The following is a 21,657-nucleotide window of genomic DNA, read 5'->3' as shown; positions in this document are numbered from 1 at the left end:
GGAGGTGAATTAAGGGATAAAAGAATTGGGTTTGATTCCTAGTTCCTTTTTTCGGCTCTGGGACCATGAACAAGTTACTGAAATCTGAGCTTTAACTTTCTCATTTAAAGTAAAGAAGCGGTAAAGTAAAGCACTTCCCTCAGGATTCTCATAGATCCTTTCAACAAATAGGTGTAGTCCTTCCAGCACTGTACAAATGAAAGGCCTTTTCTATTCATATGGAGATTTTTTTTAGGCTGAGCTAACAGAATTTATCGGTTTCATCGCTAAATTGGATTTTATTTTGGCTTTCCATGGAAAGAGGGGTTACTTCTAGCATTTAAAAGAATCTTTAAATGCCTCTGCTCTTTGAAATTGGTGGGAAATAACACTGCTTTCTGGGCCAAACTAACTTCCAGTTGTAACACTGTTGCTTGATCAGGAAGTTACTTGCTCTTTATTTCTCACTCACTTTTTTCTCTTTGAACAGTTTTCAAAGCACATAACAGTCTGGGGAGCTCGTTATTAAACTTTACCTCTGCCAGACACACACATGTGTCAGACAGGACTCTTGACCATCAGAGGCTTTCTCTAGGGGTACTTTAAGCCATGAGTGTTGCTTAATTCCTTGACTCATGAAAGTAATGCTGGCTTTATGAAGTGAAGTCCTCCTTAGTCCTTGTTCTCTGCTTTAGTTCGCTTCAGCCAGACCTGTGTCTTACAGCACAGTGCAGCTGCATCTTCGTTCCCTTGAATTGGGCATCACCTTATCCAGGCTGGACAGAAGTGGTTTACCGTAGCGTTTAAGGGCATGGGCCCCGGAGCCAGAGAGCCCAAGTTTTCAGCCGTGTGTTATAGCAGTGTTTTGGAGCAAGTTCTCTCATGTCTCTGTGTTGTAGTTACCCCGTCTGTAAAATGGGGGTAATAATAGTACCCACCTCATAGGGATGCCGTGAGGATTAAATTAGTTAATGCACAGAAGGACCTTGAGATTTTACCTGATTTATCAAGTAAGTGCTCAGTCAGTGCCAGCTGCGGTGAAAATGGGGATGGCTGGTGCAGAAAACTGGTGATTGGCAAAGCTGACTCCTTAACTGAAGGATTCTTTCCTGTGTCGTCATCAGGTGGTCCTGGTACCCGGGTTATTTGCTCAGATTGTTATGACAATGCCAACATCTACTCCAGGACCCGAGAATACTGCCCGTACACGTATATTGCTGAGGAGGATGTTCTAGATCAGACACTGTCCAGCCTCATGGTCCAGATGCCCAAAGAGACATATTTGGCACATCCTCCCCCAGATGCCCCTACCCTGGAGAGCCTGGTGTCATCAGCAGACAAAGAGATGGCTGCCTTTCCCACCAACCATGAGAGGATAAATGAGAAGAAACTTACGTCCACACAGATGAATAGTGGTAAAGGACACAGTCTTTTTACTTTGTTTTTACTCTTACCTACTTGATTTTTCCGTCATCTAAGTAGCATTCTGATTTGACAGGAAGCAAACAAATTGGGATAATAGAGTAATTAGCTACAGCTAGCTGGTATAAACTAGGGCCAGAGATTTTCAGAGATTAGAATTAGAGACATCTGCATCAGTAGGATGGAAACAGCTTCTGTGGGAGTATCAAGATCACACTTCTAAAAATTCAGAAGCCATATAGAAAAAGCTTTAAAAAAGTTTCATATAGGTTTAATTTTTTTCCATCTTTATTTAAATAATGGTGATTGGAAATGCTGAGGATATAATTTGGTGGAGATTTTTCCTGAGAAGATTTAAAAATGATTTGGTTGCTGTTCTAGAGGGTAAATACTGAATGACAGTATCACTTAGCCAGTGTTTGATTTCGTCTGTGAGGCCTTATGATCAGGTCCCAAAGCGGGGAAGCAGTTGTGGGATGACCCAGGAGAAGAAACACAAGTCACATTGTGCAGAGAAGGCATTTGGTAACAACTTGGTCAGTAAAACGGAACTCTTTCTAGACCATGAGGGGCTCTGCTGAGCATGTCCTCTGGCCGTCCAGGTTTTTCATCAGCTGTCACCCTCTTGTCAGCCTAAAATGGAAGAGCACAGGAAATTGGGTAGAGCTGAGGCCTGCAGGTGCTTCCAGGGGTGCTTTTGGTAGGAGGGAATGATCTGACTTGGGACTTTTAAGATGTGTTCTGTTGTTCTTAATTCAGAGACCAACTCCAAAGATTTCCAAAGACGGTACAAGTCAGAGAAAAGTGTACTGTCACTCACTGAAGCTAGTCTCTTGGCTTTAAAGTTCATTGTCCGTGAAAGAAGGGCACCAACACTAATTCCGTGTTCCCATGTCCTAAAAGAGTTACACACCTAAAAAGGCTTTAAGTAGAACAAAAAATGCAGTGTACCTTTTTCTTCATTTCGGAGAGGTCTCAATTGTTGCCTTGGTGTGTAAGTGAGGAGATCAGCAAATGAGTGCTTTGGTGCATTGCTCATTCCTACCTGGGGCGCTCTCACTCCTTGCTATTCACAGAGTGGTCTCAGCTTCAGCATTACCTAGAAATGCAGACCAAGGTTCCCACCCTGGACCCAGTGAACCAGAGTCTTTTTTTTTAACAAGATCCCTAGGTTATTTGTATGCACGTCAGAGCTTAAGAAACCCTGCCTTAGCTTACTTTAACACATGGGTTTTGTTTTTATTTCTGAGTGTTTGTTTCCAGAATGTTTGCCTGACTTTTTCCAAAATGTATCCCCATGAAGTTAATATAGCTTTCAGCAAATATTCATTGGGGAAAGAGCTCACCACTGCAGTAAGTAAGGTGAATGAGAGATGTATTATCTTTGAGACCAGAGTCTCAAAGTATAATAATTGGATTTAAAATTGTTGCTTTTCATTATTACTTTATTGTTAGGATTACTGGCATGCTAGAAGCTGGAGGGAAATAGTTTATTTTTAAAACGCTCATTTGTTATTTAAAGATGTAATGGCTGTGTTAAATCGGTGATTTTTGTATAATGCAACTTTCACTACAGTAGGGATACTATTTTAATCTGTTTCCATGTGTCTAAAGATTGTATTTTTAAATTTTGCAGCAGCAGAAGCACTAATCGTAGATGAAAGCAGAGGACATATTATATGGTTTCAGTAAATAATTGGTTAAGCTTGTTGAAAGACCATGGTTCTAGTTTCTATTTTGTTTTCTTTTATTAGCTGTTGCTAAGAAGATGAGAAGTGTACATTTACTCTCAATGTCCTTATTCAGGAATACTGGGTATCTTTATTTCTGGGAGAATTTGGATAAAAGAAAATGAAGTTTTAAACCATTAATTTTGAATTTCCATTCGCCACTGATTGTTATCTTTCATTTTCAGAAACGTTGCCGCGGCCTCTGTGGAACATAAGCAAAGAGCTAGGCTTGCCTCATCCTCCCTTTTCCCAGCAGCCAGTCCTTGAGCCACCACAAGTCCATCAAAATGAGGGTCTGGCAGAGAGTGGCCCAGACTGTTCCGCCTCCCCCACGCCTTGTCACAGGTTGCACGACCATGCTTTTGATTTTAGTAGGACTCGGAACATTCAGGATGGTAGTGAGGGCACATGAAACTCACTCCAGAAAGAGATGTGGGCAGAGACTCAAGTTACTTCATTTTGTATTTACTACCTCAGAGTTCAGAAGAAACCCCAAAGTCAGCATTTGCTTTACCCCATCTGCAATTACATCTGACCCCACTGAGGTACGCCAGGCATTTATTTGGGCTTATTCCTGATGAAGAAGGGAAAATGGCTGACAGAAATGGGTACATCTAATAAAACCTGTGCAACATGGGCAGAGGAAAATACAGGACAAAACGTTCTTGCTGATGGTTCCACGGGGATGTGCCCAGCTGTGCACTGTTAGGGAGTCTCATTGCTGCTTAACATGCTGGATTGTCTCAACCTGCAGAATGATTCTGAGAAAACATCACTGTTCTGGTGTGTCTTCCAGGAACAGAATAACTTTGGAGCCCTCTGGGAAGTGTGTCTGGGATTCTTCAGTGGTTTTAAGCATCTAGTTGAGACCAGGGCTTTGATATTCAAGGTCTTTGACAAGAATCCCAGGCTTGACCAATTGTTACCACATCAAAGGGTTTTGTATTCTTGTGAATCTTTTTTTTTTTTTGGTCCTTATCACCCAGGGATCTCATTGTAAATATATGTGCATTTATAAATAATTTTTGTATTCATTGACCATATGTGTTGGCTGCATTGTAAATATTTTTGATATGCCAGAATTATATATAATACCCAGTTAATAATATTGACAGCAGCGTCTCAGACCACAGATTTTGTATGACTTGGTTTAGTGAACCTAAAGACTTTGTTTGAAGTTTTAAAAATATGTTTGGTAAGAAGTATATGTATAGAGGCAGGGAACCTAGTGATTGCATACACACAAACACAGTCTTGGTCTAATTAGCTTCTTTACTCAGACCTAAAAGTTCATATGTCTAATCGTTTGCCATCTGTTTACAAGTGCCAGGTAGTATTACCTTTCTAGCATAAAAAGACTCAAAAGACTAGCAGTCTGTCTTATCATAGTCATGTGCACAGAGACAAAGGAAAATTTCTTTTGGGAATACCTTCTTTCAGCAAAGTATTTAGGTGATGAGGAAACCAAAGATTGCTTCTTTTCTGTTTTTTGGGGTTTTTTTTTGTTTTGTTTTTAATATCTCTTCTGCCAATGCACAGTGTATCTTAAGGGAAGAGTGCTTTGGGGAATAAGTTGAATGTGCACAAATTCTTACAAAGCTTTAGAGTGTTTTCCTTGTTCTATACAAGTGATTATTTAAGCCAAAAAGTTCTCTTGAATTTTTGATTGCGAAAAGCTTTATGTGAACAAAGGACTTTATAATGGAATGTAATGAACTAAAGTTCTTTTTTGCTTTGTGCTTTCAGATTTCCTTACCCTAGGCTGTCAGATTCTGTCCACTCAGTCTAGTGAGTACTAGTTACGTGCTGGATAACTTCCATCACTTAAATGAAAATATCTATTTCTAAGTTATTGTGCATTTCAAGGGTTCTAAACTCATATTTTGCCAGAAAGTTGAATTACATGTAGTTGTCAGTCCTAGTTTTTTTCTCCCCAAACCGTCTCTAACGGTTTTGTACCACCAAGCTATTCTCTCTTTCCTTTTTTGAACTGTCAGCTTCTGTTCATTTTTACTTCAAACTTCTTAAATATCACTATTTTCCCATCCTTTCAATTTGTGATTCCTCTTCTTCCTTACTAGGTTGTACTTTAATCTGTACAGGGCTGATGTAGAATCAGGAGACCTGATTTTATTCCTAGCTCTGCCCCATATTGGCTGTGTAGTCAGGGGCAGGAGTCTGCTTCGCAGCCAGATTTTCTCATTTCTGAAATAAGGTCATTCTCCTAGATGCTCCAGAGCCCTTTCCAGCTGTAACGTTCTGTGAATTTGTGATCCCTCCAAGGACCAGGGAGGATTATGCTACTCTAATACAAAGCTGCTTTCATGAAACATTTGTTAGTGTAACAAGAGTGATGCTGCTTACTCTGACTTGAGCCAGATTCACTTCCTCCTTAGCAGGAGGGACAGTGTAAGATGTATTTGTGAGAAGAGCTCTTCTGCTTTGAAACCGGCTCAGTAAAGGAAGACTGTTGACTCAATGGAAGCTACCAGATGCCATCTGGGGCAGCGGGTCTGAATGCCAGTGCTGCCGCGCACCAGAGCATGGAATCAGTTGAGAGGTGCGCTGCAGCTGATCTGTAGCTAGTCTGTGAGTCCCTTATCTTTCAGATGTCTTCATTCATGCAGGTGATCTGTAACTATCTGATACTCTCACTCAAATTCTGACAGACTTCTCTTGAGTGAAAAGGGGTAGTTAGAGCGAGGCTGCAGGTGAGTATCAGCTCTTATGGGTGACAGGACTGAAAACCAGGGTGCGAACCAGTGTTCTAGAAAACTTAGGATATGGTGGTCCTCTTCCTCTTAGGACTGTCAGAGTCAGGTCTCCTGAATGGCCAGGTTCTCCCTTCCGTTAGCACCAATGGTGAGATGCCTTCCCACATGCTCCTAGCTTGCCAAAGTACCTAAGGAACTAGTCAAGAATTTGTTTAAACGTGAAGTTTAACAAAACTAGTCTTAAAAAAATAATAAATTTAATAAATTCTAATCTTAGGAGAAGGGCTTCCTGGAATTTTTTGTTACTGCATATGTTTTTGATCAAGCAGTGATTTATCCATCTACCGTACACAGGGTTAGAAGCTCATCAGTGTTCCTTCCCTGCAATGTGATGTCTCCCTAATGCCTCTTTTAATCAGGATTGTTGTTAAGCAAGGCAAACTAAAATGCCAGGAGAAATACTCTCTGCTCCTCATCCAGTTACCACCTTGTATCAGTAGAGATATATAAGTTCTCTTAAGTTGTGCCCCTTTTACATTGATCTTCAAGTCTTACTTGGAAGAAGAAATAGCATCTTCCTTTAAGTCTGCACTGGCACGTGGTCTCTATATAAGCCATTGGCTTTCTGTCATTCAGCAGCTTCTAAATTGCTCTCCCTAGTTGTGCAAGTTACTCTGGGGGATACGAAGTATCAGGAACCCTCTAATGTGCCACTCTGAGAGTTTTATGTGTATTTTTCTGAAAGGTAACTTTCCTATTTAAAAATAGTTGCCTTCACACTGCCCATTGTGGGGTTGTAAAAGCAACATTAAGTTATCTAGCAACTTAGACTCTTATCCATTTTCCTAAGAGATGGGAGATACAATAAAAGTCTTTAATACCTTGAAGTGTTGCCATGAATTAGGATTAAATTCACTGTTTTTATTCTTGAGGACAGAGGTCATGTCTGCTCCCATTCTGTGAGGCACAAGGTAACAGGGAGGTACAGTAAACACTTGCTAGTAATTCTGTATAAACTAATTCTCCACAATTAGGTTTGCCCAATAATTGGAATAATCAGTGTTTTGTGGGAAAAGTCACAGTGGAAGCCAGATAATTAATGCTGATATTAACGCTGTTAATAGCGTTGAAGAAATTTCTGCACTTAGAATGGAATATGGGCAAGATGACTTTCAGGTCTCTTTCAGTTTTACCACTGGAAATTTCCAGAAGCAATCTAACAGTCTTAAAACATTTCCTTTCAAAATTCTTTATATACAGTAAGTATAGAGCACTTAAATTTTTTTCAGTTCAAGAGTTTTGGTTTTTGGTTGACAAAAGGAGACTTTCCTGTTAATGGCTAAAAACATCAAAGTCTGGGCTTACGCTTCTGAAGAAATCTATAACTAGTTAGTAACAGAAATGGCATTAGCATACTAAAAACTTTAAGAGCCTATATAATGTATTATGACCCTCCTTTTTACTCTTTAATTTTTATGCCTGTTTCTTCTTATCAGTAGGACTCCAGTTGGAATGGGGTTGGAATTGTGGTGTTCAGCTTTGCACCCAGTATTTTACCCAAGGGTGTTGGAGCCTTTCCAATCATTTTAATATTCACCGGAATACTAGGAGGTAATGGAGCAACAGAGGTAAATTTACTGCCATTTCATGCTGTGTGCTCCATTTTTGAGTTTGCTTCTTAATGCCGATTGCAGAGGTAATGTGAAGTAGTTGGGCCTTCCAAGGTTGAGCTGAGATTTTTGGCAACCTGCAAGGAATGTCTCATTCTTCTCTGACGTGTCCTCTTTCCCAGTTCAGTCTGGCAGATGTTTTTCCCTTCTGCTTCTAACTTAGAACTTTTTTGTTTAGAGTGCTGTCTCAACCAACATCAGTTAGCCTTAATTTTTTTTTTTCCTTTTCCGGACAACTGCCTGGTTTGTTGATGAAAATAACAAGCTCTGAATTAAGAGATATATTACAAGCTGCTCTTTACAAAACAACACCTGCAAGCCCATGAATCATCTGAAGATGTTGTGGGTAATAAGAGGTAGGGACATGTGTGTGTGTCTGTATGCACATGTGTGCATGTGTTGGTGTGTGTGTGTGTGTGTGTGTGTGTGTGTGTGTGTGTGTGAAGAGTAATATTTGGACCTGCTCCCTTCAGGTTGTGTGTTGAGTGTTTCTTAGTGGTCCCAATTATCTCCACCAATGAGTGGGGTGAGGGTGAAAAAACAACTTGATTTGAACCTGTTTTTAGATTAGAAAGAGTAAAGTGATCCTTTATCAACTAAACCGTCTTGAAAAAGAAATCGATCATCAGGTGGTCAAGTGCTCTTGGAGTATATCTCTTGGCTACTTAAAGTGGCCTCTTGATCCATAGAGAGACTATTTCTACCCTCTCCTGTTCCCTCTTCTTCCCACAGAGGATGTCAATCTGAGTAGCCCTGATACCAGATGTATTGAAAGAGAGTTCTAAGCCAAGTTGTTTTTCAGTGTGGTCCTTTCCTAGTATCTATTTATATTTTCTCACACATGAGAATGTATATTTTATAAGGCATGTGTTTGTCTACTTGTTTGTCTACTGTAATATGTCTCCAATAAAGCTAAAATACATTATGATTTTCTGGTTTTCTGTCGCCTGACATATAGGAGTGAAGTGGTATATTTTTAAGTTTGTGGTCCTTTGAGAGGGTCACCAAAGAGTTGTACAAGTTATGGCACCTCTCGTTCCTGCTGTGTTTGAGTCACATAGTGTCTGGAGTCTGCCATCGGAACACCTTACAGCCCTGTGCTTCCCAAGGGCCTGCGCCGTGTGCCCTTTGCCTGTCATCGTGTCTGCTGTGATGTTAGATGCCTGGTAGTGTGGATGGAAACAAATACACTTAACAGTTCATTAGAAAATAAGAGTGCTTTCTAAATAGGGAAAGATTTGAAGGCATCATTTTCTAATTCAAAATTAAGAAAATACTCGAAGAATGTTAATACTCTGATCAACTTTCTCACTCTACTGTATTAGCAACTTGTTTTTTTTAAGGTTTTATTTGACAGAGCATGAGAGCACAAACAGGGAGAGCAACAGAGAGAGAGGGAGAAGCAGACTGCCCACTGAGCAGGGAGCCTGACTCAGGGCTTGATCCTAGGACCCCGGGATCATGGCCTGAGCCAAAGGTAGACCCTTAACCGACTGAGCCATCTAGTTCCCCTGGAACTATTTCTTTTGAGACTGTCAGAAGCTCCTGTTTTATTCTGGCTCGGCCCGCGATCCCATTCCTATCATGTACTTTATGGGGCGCATTCCACAGACATTATCTATTTGAGTCTCCTAAGATATAGATTGGGTAGATGATTTTAATCTCCATTTTTTTTTTTGTACTTCAGGAAACTGCTCAGTGAGATGATCACTTAACACAATGTTAAAAAGCCTTTGGGCAGTAAAGCCAGGACTTGAACCCAGATTTTCTGTCTCACATTCAGAATTTCCCCCACTGATATCTTCTAGTTCCGAACACAGTATTGTGTCTGTGGTCTTCAGAAATGCTTGAAGAAAAAGCCCTCTGGACATTGATGACTTCCATTGTGGTGAAGTTTGGACTGGATTGTATATTGGAAACTGATTTTTATTATAGTCCTGATAAAACAGACTATCATTTTCTTTTCTTATGGGTGGAATGAAGAAAAATGCTATGGTTTTACTGTGTTTTTGATCTGGAGGGGGATACAGCCCAAGTAGCTACATCCTGCTGAATGAGGAGAGAGATTTGCACCCACTCAACTATTTAGACGCTTGTAACCCAGCACTGAAGCTGTCTGCTGCCGGACTAGTGGCCGTGGACCAATGCTTCCCCGACTGCCCACCCCCACCCCTGGCAATGCTTTTGTAAAGGACAGTGAGAATAAATTTCCAGAAAAATGAAATAAAAAGGCAAAATACAACCATAAAATTTTTATTTTAGATTTGACAGACACAAAATTACTGTCCAACTGCTCTTACAGTTTCTAAATGTTACTCTTGATTTCTGTGCTTTGTCATGGGCCAGCAGCAGTTTATGGATAGGCACAGATATGCATACTGCAAGAGTGGTAACCATGTATGACCTGGTTGTGTGTCATGATGGGAATCGACTTACTCATTTCTGGAGGTTCCTTTTACTCTTGCTGGTTTGGAGAACCGGGCTTCTGTCCCTTGAGGCCATCCTGACTGGAAGCAATGATTTAAAGCACCGTTTTAGCTTAGCCACCCACCTCTGCCCTGAAGCTCCTTGCTTGCACGATGGAGTTTTTGGTAGCATGTGGCTTGTTTTCTAGTCCTGCTGTCTTTCTGGCCAGAGCTCTATGACATTTGTTACGAGGGAAATTGTCACGAGCTAGGTTGAGGGGGAGAGAAAGCGCATGTGTCATCACAAGGGGAAGGGAAGAGGAAGGGCATGGGTCAGCATACTGGGAGGGACACAGTCTGATGCTGGGGGCTGATGTGGACTTGTGTAATCGCTGTAGTAAGGCTCCCTTGGGGAAATGTCAGCTGCCACCACCGCTGTTGTCTTTATTCAGCCAACCAAGACACGGTTCTTGAAATCCCTAGGGAAGAAATTTCTCACTTTGTTTATTTGGTTCACCGGTCATTACCAAGGCTAGCTGCGAAAGCACTTTGACAAAAAGAGGCAAATAGGAAGCATTAGTACACAATTATTGCTAGGATGAAGTAATGCAGTAAGAACAGATATATTCTGCCTACTCCTTCCAGTATGTTAAGCACTTCAGCATTTGATCTTCACAACAATCCCTTTGAGGAAAATACTCTTATACCCATTGTACAGATGCTGAAACCAGCTTGCCCAAATTTGTATAATTAGCAAGCAATAGAACCAGGAGCTGGAAGTAATGCTTTATTATTTTTTTAAAACATATTTATTTATTTGAGAGACAGAGCATGAGCAGGGGGAAGGGTAGAGGGAGAAGCAAGCTCCCCATTAAGCCAGGAGCCCAATGGGGGACTAGATCCCAGGACCCCAAGGTCATGACCTGAGCAGAAGGCAGACTCTTAACTGACTAAGCCACCAAGATGCCCAAAAGTAATGCTTTATGATTTCCAAGCACAAGTTTTTTCCTTAGGCCAAAGACAGGAAGAATGTGAACTTTTATCACCTTTGTCCCTTAGTCTTTGTTACAGCCTGAATTGGGTGTCCCCTGAATTCAGAAGTTGCAGCCCTAATCTCCAGTACCTCAGAATGTGACTGGATAATGTCTTAGGGAGGTAATGATGTTAAAATGAGATCTCCAGGGTGGGCCCTAATCCAATATGACTGGTGTCCTTATAAGATGAAATTTAATCAGCAGACACGCATGTTCACAAAGGAAAGCCCATGTGAGGACACAGCAAGAAGGCAGTCCTCTGCCGGCCAACAGGGGAGAGTTCTGAAGTAATCAAGCCTGCTGGTATATTGATCGTGGACTTCAAGCCTCTAGAACTGTGCAAAGAGCTGTTGTGTAAGCCACCCCATCTGTGGTATTGTGTTATGACAGCCCGAACAGACGAACACAGACTTCCAGTAACCAAGCCAGGTTGGCAGAATTTTCTTAGAACACAGGCTATGTGATTTGCTTGCAGCCACGTACTCCAAAGCCCGTGTTCTGTATACTGAGCCACGTTGTCTTCCGCCCCAGTTGGTGCTTTCTAGCCTGAAAAGCCCTGTAGAGAAACTGGAGATGAAACTGACGAACCCTGACCGGCAAGACTGTAGTTCCCACGCCCGGCACGCACGTCGTGAGCCTCACCAACAGCAGCTCTGAGCCATGTTTGCCAGAGCGCCAGAAGCTGCTCATGTTTACAACGTACCCTCAAGTTGAGTGCATCTGGGAACAAAGAAGCAGGCTGTTTGGAGCATTCAAAAGTAAGTGCCTTTAAGCTCCTATTTTATTCTTTTCTCCCAAGAAGAAACCAGAGTTATATGCTGTATCAAGTAGTTTAATTTTGTGTACCTTTTAAACGCGCCATCAAAGTCGATGCGAATTCCTCTGTCTCAAAAACAATAGGCATGTGGTTAAGGTCGGCCGTGATGGAGGCTAGCCTGAATTATTTATACTTCTGGGTGAGCTCCAGAGACAAGTGCATGAGTATATGCTCTATGCCAGAAACCATGCAGAGAAGAAACACTGTTGTCAAACAGTAAATTCCTACTGCTTCCAGGGCCCTGTTCTTTATACCTGTAACCTAGGGGTGGCTCGGGGACCACACTGATACGCTTTCACTGAAAAGGAACTTTTAAGGTTAAGATTCAAGTGTGTGGTGCTGAGAATTTTGGAGAAGCACAAAAATCGCAATAAATAGCAGATTTGGAGAAAAAATGATGCATCACGTTGGCGGGAGTTTTACCTCCTGGGCCCACTCCACCTCAAGCACCGGCATTTTCTCACACCTTTTGTAGACCTTACTTGCCTGTCTCACCTGCCAAAGGTGTACTTTTCCTAAAGGTCCCTTGAGCTCGAAAGACTAATACCCAGTGAAGTAAGAAGTGTGCAGAGTACCTCCTGATCTACCCCGAGGAAAGTCTCAGTGCTCCTTTCTTTGGGCAGCCTCCATTTAGAGAAGCCCTGAGAGCTGGCGGGGAACGTTACTTTCTTCACTCAGGGAAAGGTGTTTTATAAAGAGGAACTCTAGGGGCGCCTGGGTGGCTCAGTGGGTTAAAGCCTCTGCCTTCTGCTCAGGTCATGATTCCAGGGTCCTGGGATCAAGCCCCACATCTGGCTCTCTGCTTAGCGGGGAGCCTTTTCCCCTCTCTCTCTCTCTCTGCCTGCCTCTCTGCCTACTTGTGATCTCTGTCTGTCCAATAAATAAATAAAATCTTTAAAAAAAAAAAAAAAAAAGAGAAATCCAGTTGAGAGGTGACTGGTTTCTTTTGACATGAAGTCCTTGTGTCTTCAGTTCTAGAGGATGCTAGACAGACTTGTTAGTGAAATGTGGCTGAGGGAGGTGGGAGACTTTCAGAATGGCATCCAATTGCTTCTGTAGCTCTTGAAGGCAGGGTGTGGCCTTTAGAATACCTTTGGTTTAGAAAACAAACCTGTCTGTTTTCTTTCCGGAGCTACTAAAAAACCTCCAGTCTTGAATGTGTCCTTCCTCACTGCCCATCTTACTCTTCCCCCGCCTCCCAGTTAAAGAGCCTGGGCAGAAAAAGGAAGAAACTCAAGTCCCAAATCTGCCACTGGGGTGGAAGTCCCCCCTTTTAGCTAGGCGGGGGCTGCAGTTTTTGGCAGGGATATAGTTGGCCAATGCATCAGGATTCTCTGTGGTTAGCCAAAATTTAATTTGGGTCTCCCTGGGCCCTGCCTTATCATATGGTTTTAAAAGTCAGTGGTTCAGAGCACTGGCTTTAATACAGAACAGAGCTGGACTACGACCCTCCAGTCCTTACTCTTACCAGTTGTGGGAGCTTAAGCAGCTTCCTTAGGTCCTTTGGGCTGCATTCTCCTTATCTGTAAAGTGGAAATAATCATACTTGATAATGGTTGTTGAGAAGATTAGATGAGCTAATACATAAAAAATACTAAGCACAGTGCCCAGTAAATTTTGGCTGCTGTTAGTTATTGTTATGGGGACTCAGATGGAAAGCTCCTTTTTTCCCCTTTATTTCTTTACTCTTCCCTTCCTTTCCCTATCTAGGACAGCTCAAGATGGGGAATGTCAACAGTTTCCCCAAAGAGTCTTTTTAGAGGTAGTGCTGGAGAGCTGGATTGCTAGCTGGATTTTATTTAGAAACAAGACATAGTCTCCTAAACGACGATTAATTGAAAAGTGCCTTCAGGTAGGAGTCAGTGGGACTGGGATTCTGACCGGCTCTGCCACTCACTTCACATGATCTTGGGAAGTCACTTGACTGGTGGGTCTCAATGTCTTCTGCCAAAAGAGAATTTGGACAGTTATCAGCTGCTCTCAGCAGCCCCTTCCAGCTCTGAATATCACCGTGGTTTTTCCAGGGGCATAGACCCCCCTCAACACTATCCCTGTTGTGCCTGTTTCTTGCACTTGTTTAGCAGTTCTTAACTCTCCCGAGAGGGAACTCACTTTCTCAGAAGAAGAAGAATTATAAATACGTGCATGGGACTTTAGAGGAGACAAAGAGCCTGTCTGGTTTAAATGAAAGGAAGGAAGTGGGAGACAAAGGAGAATTTTTTATTGTTCACTCGAGAAGTTCTGAGCCTCCCAGGAAGTACATTGTGTGAGCTGACTTCCAGGGAGCATTATTTCTCCGTGGGGGTCTTCATGGGTCTACAAATGCCACCCTGTAACATAGTTCTCATGATTGTGTAAGAATTCTTGCAACAATTTGTGGCAAACTGGATTGCTTTTCAGAATATTCTCTTCAGTACTTAATATGTTGGCTTCATGCCATGGTAGATGATGGCATTGGAAGAATTGAAAGCAGAACACTTGGTTCAAATCTTGGCCACTTGGCTTACAGGAAAATTACTCAACTTCTTTTGGCCTCTGCTTTTGTCTCTGCAAGACAGCAATGATCATACTCACCTTAAGGTCTCATGTCAAGACTGCTGTGAGCACAAGGTGGAATTGTTTCTACTGTGGAGAAGCAAACCCTTCAGCTTCAGTAAATCTGACTTATTTGGAGTATGGCTAAAGGAAACAGCAACCTCACTTCCTCTGGGCCTCTTGGCTGGTCAGTGGACTGCATGCTACCCATGAGGGACAGCAGTAGCTTTTTAATAGATTCAAACACCTTTCTGGTTCCCCCCAAGTTTCCTCAGGGTGTACTCTCAAGAGTGCCCCTTGTTTGAATTGTCGCTGGTCTGAAGAGGGACCAGCAGCTGCTTGCAGGCAAAGACGTATTGTCGCCTCTGAGGGAACTCCTTGGATACTGCACACAGCGGCTGTCCCCAACAGCGTGGACTAGGATGCTCTGATGGACAACAAGAGCTTAAATACTTTATGTATCTTGTTTTCCAATGATGCTGAAGAGTTCAATAAACACAGTTGGTAGGACGCTAACTTGTTGGTCTGGCAAAGGATTGAGCAGAAAAACCTAAAGTAGGATGATTTAAAAAAAAAAGTCCTTGCTCAGTTTGGGAGCTTGGCTTACTTTTCTTGATCCTCTGCTACCATCTGGCTTGGATTTTCTTCAGGCAAAAATAACTCCATGCTGATTTTGAACTATTGGCTTTTGTTGATGTCTTTATAGGCTCATCCAGCTACTGCTGAAAAAATGGCTCATAATAAATGTGTGTTCCTCCTTGGTGTAGGGCAGACAATTCCAGAGAACCAACAAACTTCCCCCCAAAGGAGACCTCATCCACTGAAATTCCCTTCTGCCAAGCTTGCCAGAGAGTCTGAAGTGTGGGATAGAAGATCAGATGGATGGGGGGGTCTGGGCTGCAGGGCAAACTGGAGGGTTTTCTTGCATGTTTGCTGTTTGGATCCAGATTTTAGAATCTGTGAGAAACAGCGGCAGTCTCAGGCTGGTCCCCGGCCACAGAGGAGAGCCTGTCTCAGTGAAAAGCTGAGACAGCTTTTCAGCTCTTGACTGTCTCACTGGTAAACGATGCGGAGCTGGTGAAGGGACTGATGGGGTCCTCTTAGGGGCCCTCTGCCATTTTCTTGCCTGCGCATCTCTTTTCCTCCTGTTTCCCCTGCTGAGGCAGACAGGAAAGCGCACCTACCCATTTGTTTGATCTAGGATTGGGCTCCAGATGGCGCTTCAACACAGCAAACGACAGTGGCTGGCGTCACTTCTGGCCACTGTTTCTTAGCATCTAGTTATATAAAGGGATTTATGGAAATTGGGCTTCTCCAGCTATACAGTGGAGGGAAGATCTAGCCTTTGTCACTGTTCAAGCTGGGACCCTGGAGAGGTCAGGGAACAGGGTGAGGTGGGGGTGGGGTAACAAAACCTTCTAGCCCCAAGCAAAATAACATCCATAGGTTTAGGTTCCTGCCAAGACAGAGCCCAGAGCAGCTTGGCCTGGGTAGCAAGGTTTGGGCTTGGCCTTTTGGGATAATGAGGCCAGAGCTTCAGGCTTTGTCCTCACCCATCCAGGAGGCTCTGTCCGGGACTATGCCCAGGCTCACAGCCCCAGGCCAGGCACTTAGCTTGGTCAGCTGCGTGCCTGCCCAAGGTCTGCAAACAGGGCAGACGGCATCTGGGTTGAAATCCTCTCCCTCTCCCTCCCCACGAACCTCATTCTCACCCTCTCCTGTTTACAAAGCACTTTCCCCTGTGTGATCTCATTTTTTGGCTCACAAATTCCCTGGGGGGAGGGGCAGGTGGGCCCCTCCCTTGCTCTCAGGAGCCCTGGGAGGGTGCAGTGCACAGTGCAACAGAATGATCCCCTTCCTGGTCTGTCTCTATCAGCAAATCCTAAGTTCCTTAGGGGCAGCTACTGAATTCCACTTAGTGGTTTCAGAGCCTAGGGCTGGGTGTTTGGCAGGGTGGAAATGCTCAAAATGGTTTGCTGAATGAATGTATATTTACGGGTGAAAAAAAGACCTAATCAAGGGACAGTAGGTGGTGGAGTGCAGTCTAAAAGTTAGGGCTTCCGGCTTCTAGGGCTTCTAGGAGCAGTGACATTGCTGCTCTGGGTACCAGTTCTATCATGTGTTTTTCCAGGCAGAAATAGAGTTTGCAAGTACATAAAGGGACCCATGCAGATCTTCTCCATGTGTGACATTCCAGAACATGAAGACTTAACTTCAGGTCAGGCCCTGGAGCACCAGTTTGGGGTCAGGGGGACTCTAGGAGATGTGGGTGGGGCTGGGGGCGTGGCTGTCCTTTCAGAAGCCTGCCTTAAAAGTGTGAGGGATGGGGGTGCTAGACATCCTGCTCCCATCTATCAAAACCTTTCTGTCTCTAGCTTTAGGAAGTCTGGGGGGAAAAGGCTCATCCAGTGATCCATCCTACCCCACTCTGATCCATGAATTAGCACTCTTGATTTAAATGTACATTTTTCAGATCGTGTAGAATTCTGCCAGGAGACCATACAAGTTTAAATCCCAGCTCCACCACTTCTTAGCTGCAGCCTTGGGCAAGACCTTTAACCTCTTACACCTCAATTTCTCATCTTTTAAGTGACGACCATAGAGTATTTAATTCATAGTGGTATTTTAGGGACTTAGGGGATAACTATATAACAATTAAAACAGTCCCTGGCAGTAAGTCAAGGCTAAGACTGTGTTCCACACATCTCTCTTTATAGTATCCAGGATTTGAGAACTGGCTTGTGTTTACCCTATGGGGGCTCTTCATGATTTTGTAGTATTCCCTGGACTTCCTGCATTGTAGCTTCCAGGCCCTCAGTTTTCTGCCACAGTTATAACTCTTGTGAGGTCTAAAAATGAGAGGAAGCAACTTGAAATGCATTTTTCTGCTGATCAGAGCAGTGACATTATCTTTGCTTAATATATAGCCTCTCCTGGTGGCTCCAGTCCAAGTTCAAGGGCTTTCTTTTCTATAGCGGTGCTTGCCACATAGCACATAGTAGGTGTTTAATAAACGTTCATGGCAGGAAGGGAGGAAGGAAGACAGATGATAACATTAGTACAGAGTACTTTATACAGACAAGGTCCCTGTGGAATTCACACTTGTCCCCTAAGACCTACTGACTAAGCATGAAAATCACCAAGGAAATGTGATCAGCTTGGAAGAGAAGGAGGGGGAGGAGGAGAGAGAAGAAACTGGAGCAGCCTGTTACCGGACCAAAGATATCAGTCCTTCTACTGTACATGGTTCCATTGCTGATGGTTGCATCAGCTCAGGCCAAGTTGAAAACCTTGCTGCTGCTCTGAGACATTGAAGGAGTTTCCAATTGCTGCCTGCCCCAGAGAGTTGTTTTTCTAGGGGTAGTTGGTCATCTGTTTTGTAGCCTCTCAAGTGCTCTTCTTTATGTCTAGAGACCAGCCAGCTCACCGGACACTTCTGTGGGGTCTGGCATGAGAGAAAGATGGGAGGTGGACAATGCTAGTGAAAGCCCGTCTGACCTTAGCAGTCTCATTCCAGTTCTCATGTCAGATTAGACTCCTAATAGATCCTCTCCCACAGCTCAGATCCTCTAGTCTAGAAAGCTTGGAGTAGATGGAGTGTAACTGGAGACCACTATAGTTTGAGGTTTCATAAGGGAGTTGAAATTGAAACTCGACAGAGCTTTTCTAGTAAACACATTCGCTATATAATCTATTATGTCATTGATGTGAGTAGGACTGTCTCAACTGGCATGCCAACTCTGATTGATGGAGAATACGTGCCTGTAGAGTGGTGTTGGAGGAGGACTCTGAATCTATACCCCACATCTGGGACTCAGGAGCAAGTGCTATGATCAGTCAACAATGGCTGTCAAGGATGCAGGAAAGGGAGTAGCCCCAGGAGAGATAGAGACTTACTTGCTTGAGTTGCTAAGGAGAAGCACAGGCTGTTTATTTGGAAGTTGGTAAAACAAAGATGGTGGAATGGTCCACTAGGTTCATTTAAGTCAATCAGGACAGACATTGAGCGGTTCAGCTTTTAGGGGAAATGTGGTACCAGCTGGGGAAGGAAGGCAAAGAAGGGGTAAGGGGGGTGGATGGATCAGTGTTCTGGCTTCCACGCCCCTGTAGAACCCTGATGGTCTTCAGAAACAGTCAGATGGAGAGAGAGCAGGCATGACAACATTAGATGGTTGTTCTCAGTTGGAGTTTGAGACCTGAGCAGATTCTAGAATAGAGAGTCAAGCCATTGACAAACAGAGGGAAAAGCTTAGAGAGTGTTTCCCAAACTGAGTACCATGAATCACTTAGTATCCATGAAATGTTATGGGTATTTTGCCATGATAAATACTCAGGGGTAGGGGCTCCTGGGTGGTGCTGTCCGTTAAACCTCCGACTCTTGGTTTCAGCTCAGGTCATAGTCTCAGGGTCCTGAGATCAAGCCCTGCATTGGGCTCCATGCTCCGCGCTCCATGTGGAGTCTGATTAAGACTTTCTCCCTTTCCCCCTGCCTGCCTGCGCTCATGCTCTCTCTCTCCCAAAATAAATTAAAAATATATATATATATAGACAGAAGTAGAGTTACACTGTATACAAGTTTGGGAAATCCTCTATCAAAAAAATTCAAGAGGGGCACCTGGGTGGCTCAGTGGGTTAAAGCCTCCACCTTTGGCTCAGATCATGATCCCAGGGTCCTGGGACCGAGCCCCGTATTGGGCTCTCTGCTCAGCAAGGAGCCTGCTTTCTCCTCTCTCTCCCTGCCTGCTTCTCTGCCTACTTGTGATCTCTGTCTGTCAAATAAATAAATAAATAAAATCTTAAAAAAAAAAAATTTCAAGAGAGTTAACTAGCCCAAGGTGGCTCTTGACCAGAGGGGATTATGGAACAGAAATGTAAATATGAAAGCAAAAATGTGAGTTGGTTTAGGCTCTGAAAGGTCTTGAGTGACAGTCTGAGTAGTTAGGTTTGGGTGTGCAGATGTGGAGGGCTGTGTGCTAGAGACATAACACAATCAGAAATAACTGTTGATACCATGAAGAAAAGCTTGGAAAGGAGAGAAACTGGAGGGCAGGAGATTAGCTAGGAAATTGTTATATGGTCCAAACGAAAGGTATTAACAGCCTGCATTAGGGAGGTAACAATGGGAACAGAAGAGAAGGGCCAAGGTCAAGAGCTATCTCACTAGGAGTATTGGCAGGACCAGGCGGACATCAGGAGCCCTCAGGTTCATGAGGGGTTGTGCTGTAAGGCACCAACCAGCTCTTTCCTACAACCCAAGAGCAAAACCCACAGATTGGTAGAAGGTAGAATGCTGAGATGGAGTATTTGATTAAACAGAAAGTATAACTTCTTGTCTCTGGTCTCTGAGAATGATTAACAACTAGAGGAGTACCAAGAACACCAGCATGACTTCAGGAGCTCACTCACAGGCTACGGCCATTGCCCTGGACAGCCATGCCCAGCCCCTTTCTTCTCCATGAATCTTTTAAGTATGAGTGTGTGAATGTTGGAGTGGGGGGCCTCAGAGCTCATCTAGTCAGTGGCTTTCAAATCTGACAGAACATCAGGATCCTTCAGAAAGCTCATTAAAATGCAGATTCTCAGTCTCCATTTCCAGAGCCTGGGGATCTGCATTTTATGATGTCCTGAAGTGGTTCTGAGCGTTAGTCAAATTTAGGAATTATTTCGTCCCATCACTTCATTTTAAAGATGAGTAAACTGAGGCCCAGATTGGAGCAAAGGCTTGCACCAGACCCTCGCAAGAGGGCAGGAGTTAGTGTCAGGGCCGGGACTAGTACCTCCAGCTAGGGCTCCTCTAATCCATCATGAACTAATACTTGGTCCCGTTGCTTGGCTTTAGGCTGAGGGTTACACAGCGATGAAAAAGTTCAGAAAGTTCTCCTGTCCCACCCGGTGCCCTGGAGCGCCCCCAGGAAACCTGTTGCTTAAGTCTGGAATATATACACAGGTGCACCCAGGGCAAGAATTATACCAATAATAGCGGCTAACATGTACTGTGTGCTGGGCATTGCTCTAAGCACTTTACATGGAGAACTCTTTTAAACCTTTCAACAATCTGTGAGGTGAATATTCTCCTGCTTTTACGTAAGAGGAAGTGGAGGCCCAGGGAAGCTACAGGGGCAAGGAGCTGCTTTCACCATGTCATGTCCAGGTGATTGTTTTCCTCTCCTTGGGGGTACTCTGAGCCCCGGCTTCCTTTATTCTGCTCATAGAGAGCTGGCTTCTTCACTTCCACACTGCCTCCTTCTCCAGCCTAGGGCACCATTCAGAACTGAGCCAGGGGAAGGCAGGGGAGGCTTGGCTGCAGTATCTCCCTGGCGCCAAGCTCCACTGTGGACCTCCCTGTACTGAGGGGCCACAGCATTTGCTGGTGACCTGGAGCCAGGCAGGCAGCAGGGAGAGGCTGCTTCTCTGGCTAGCCTTCTGTTGCTGTTGGAGGGATGGCATTTTCAGGGAATTCATTCTTTGCTGGGAGTGGGTGGGTGAGGGCACAGTCTAGGGGGTGCAGAGATGTGTGGTGTCTTAAACATACTTTGTTGCTGCTGAGCTGCCTGTTATATTGCTGTTGAAACTTTGTCTAATTTTCTTACTCAAGGCCCTGTGTTAGGACTCACAGTTCTTTTTCAGCATAGTGAACAAATCTGATCTCTCCTAGAGGTCTTGGCCAGAAGTTCTCTTAGCTGTGTTTTTATTTTCTCAGTGGCTGCTAGGAAGCTCGGGGTTCTATTTGTTGCTTAAGTGAACCCTCCATCTGATTTTTGAGTTTGTGATGAAATTAACTTCCTCCCTTCAGTTTTTCCTCCCATTTTAATGGTTATTGATATCTGGATTAATTTTAATTTGCCATGTTTCTAACTATAATATATGGGAGGGCCAGTTTCACCATCCTCTGCTAATTGACATTTTTCATAGGTTATTTTTGGTTGCTATTTAAATTCTTATGTCTTTGTTGAGCATTTTTCCATGTTAAGTCATTTCCTTCTATAAACTTTTTTCTCCTATATTTTCTCCTATAAACTTCTATAAACTCCTGTCCTGATTAATCTAGGTGATATTAATGATTCATTTCTTGATCTATATGAATTTTCAAGTGTTAAAATTATTTACCCTTGGGTTGTAGAATTTTTTTTTAAATTGCCTGTTAGTGTAGGCTTTTATTTTATTTTATTTTTAAAAGATTTTATTTATTTATTTGACAAAGAGTGAGAGACCACAGGCAGGGGGAGTGACAGAAGGAGAGGGAGAAGCAGGCTCTCCACTGAACAGGGAGCCCAATGTAGGGCTTGATCCCAAGACCCTGGGATTATGACCTGAGCAGAAGGCAGACGCTTAACTGACTGAGACACCCAGG

General features: G+C 43.5%; 1 protein-coding gene across 2 annotated transcripts in view; it reads left to right on the top strand.

Moving 5' to 3' along the window:
• Positions 1–8,440, top strand: part of LRIG2 (leucine rich repeats and immunoglobulin like domains 2) — a 67,948-nt gene extending 59,508 nt beyond the window's left edge. For both annotated transcript variants that reach the window (XM_082685042.1, XM_082685043.1), the window contains exons 17-18: positions 1,104–1,394; positions 3,317–8,440. In XM_082685042.1, coding sequence (XP_082541168.1) covers positions 1,104–1,394; positions 3,317–3,543 — 518 coding nt within the window. In that variant the 3' untranslated portion in view covers positions 3,544–8,440. The remainder of the gene's footprint in view (positions 1–1,103; positions 1,395–3,316) is intronic.
• Positions 8,441–21,657: the final 13,217 nt, after the last annotated feature.

The sequence above is a fragment of the Mustela nivalis genome (genome assembly GCF_964662115.1).
Source record: "Mustela nivalis genome assembly, chromosome: 10".
Lineage (NCBI taxonomy): Eukaryota > Metazoa > Chordata > Mammalia > Carnivora > Mustelidae > Mustela > Mustela nivalis.
Note: the sequence above shows the minus strand (reverse complement) of the source record. Positions and strands in the feature narration are given on the sequence as shown.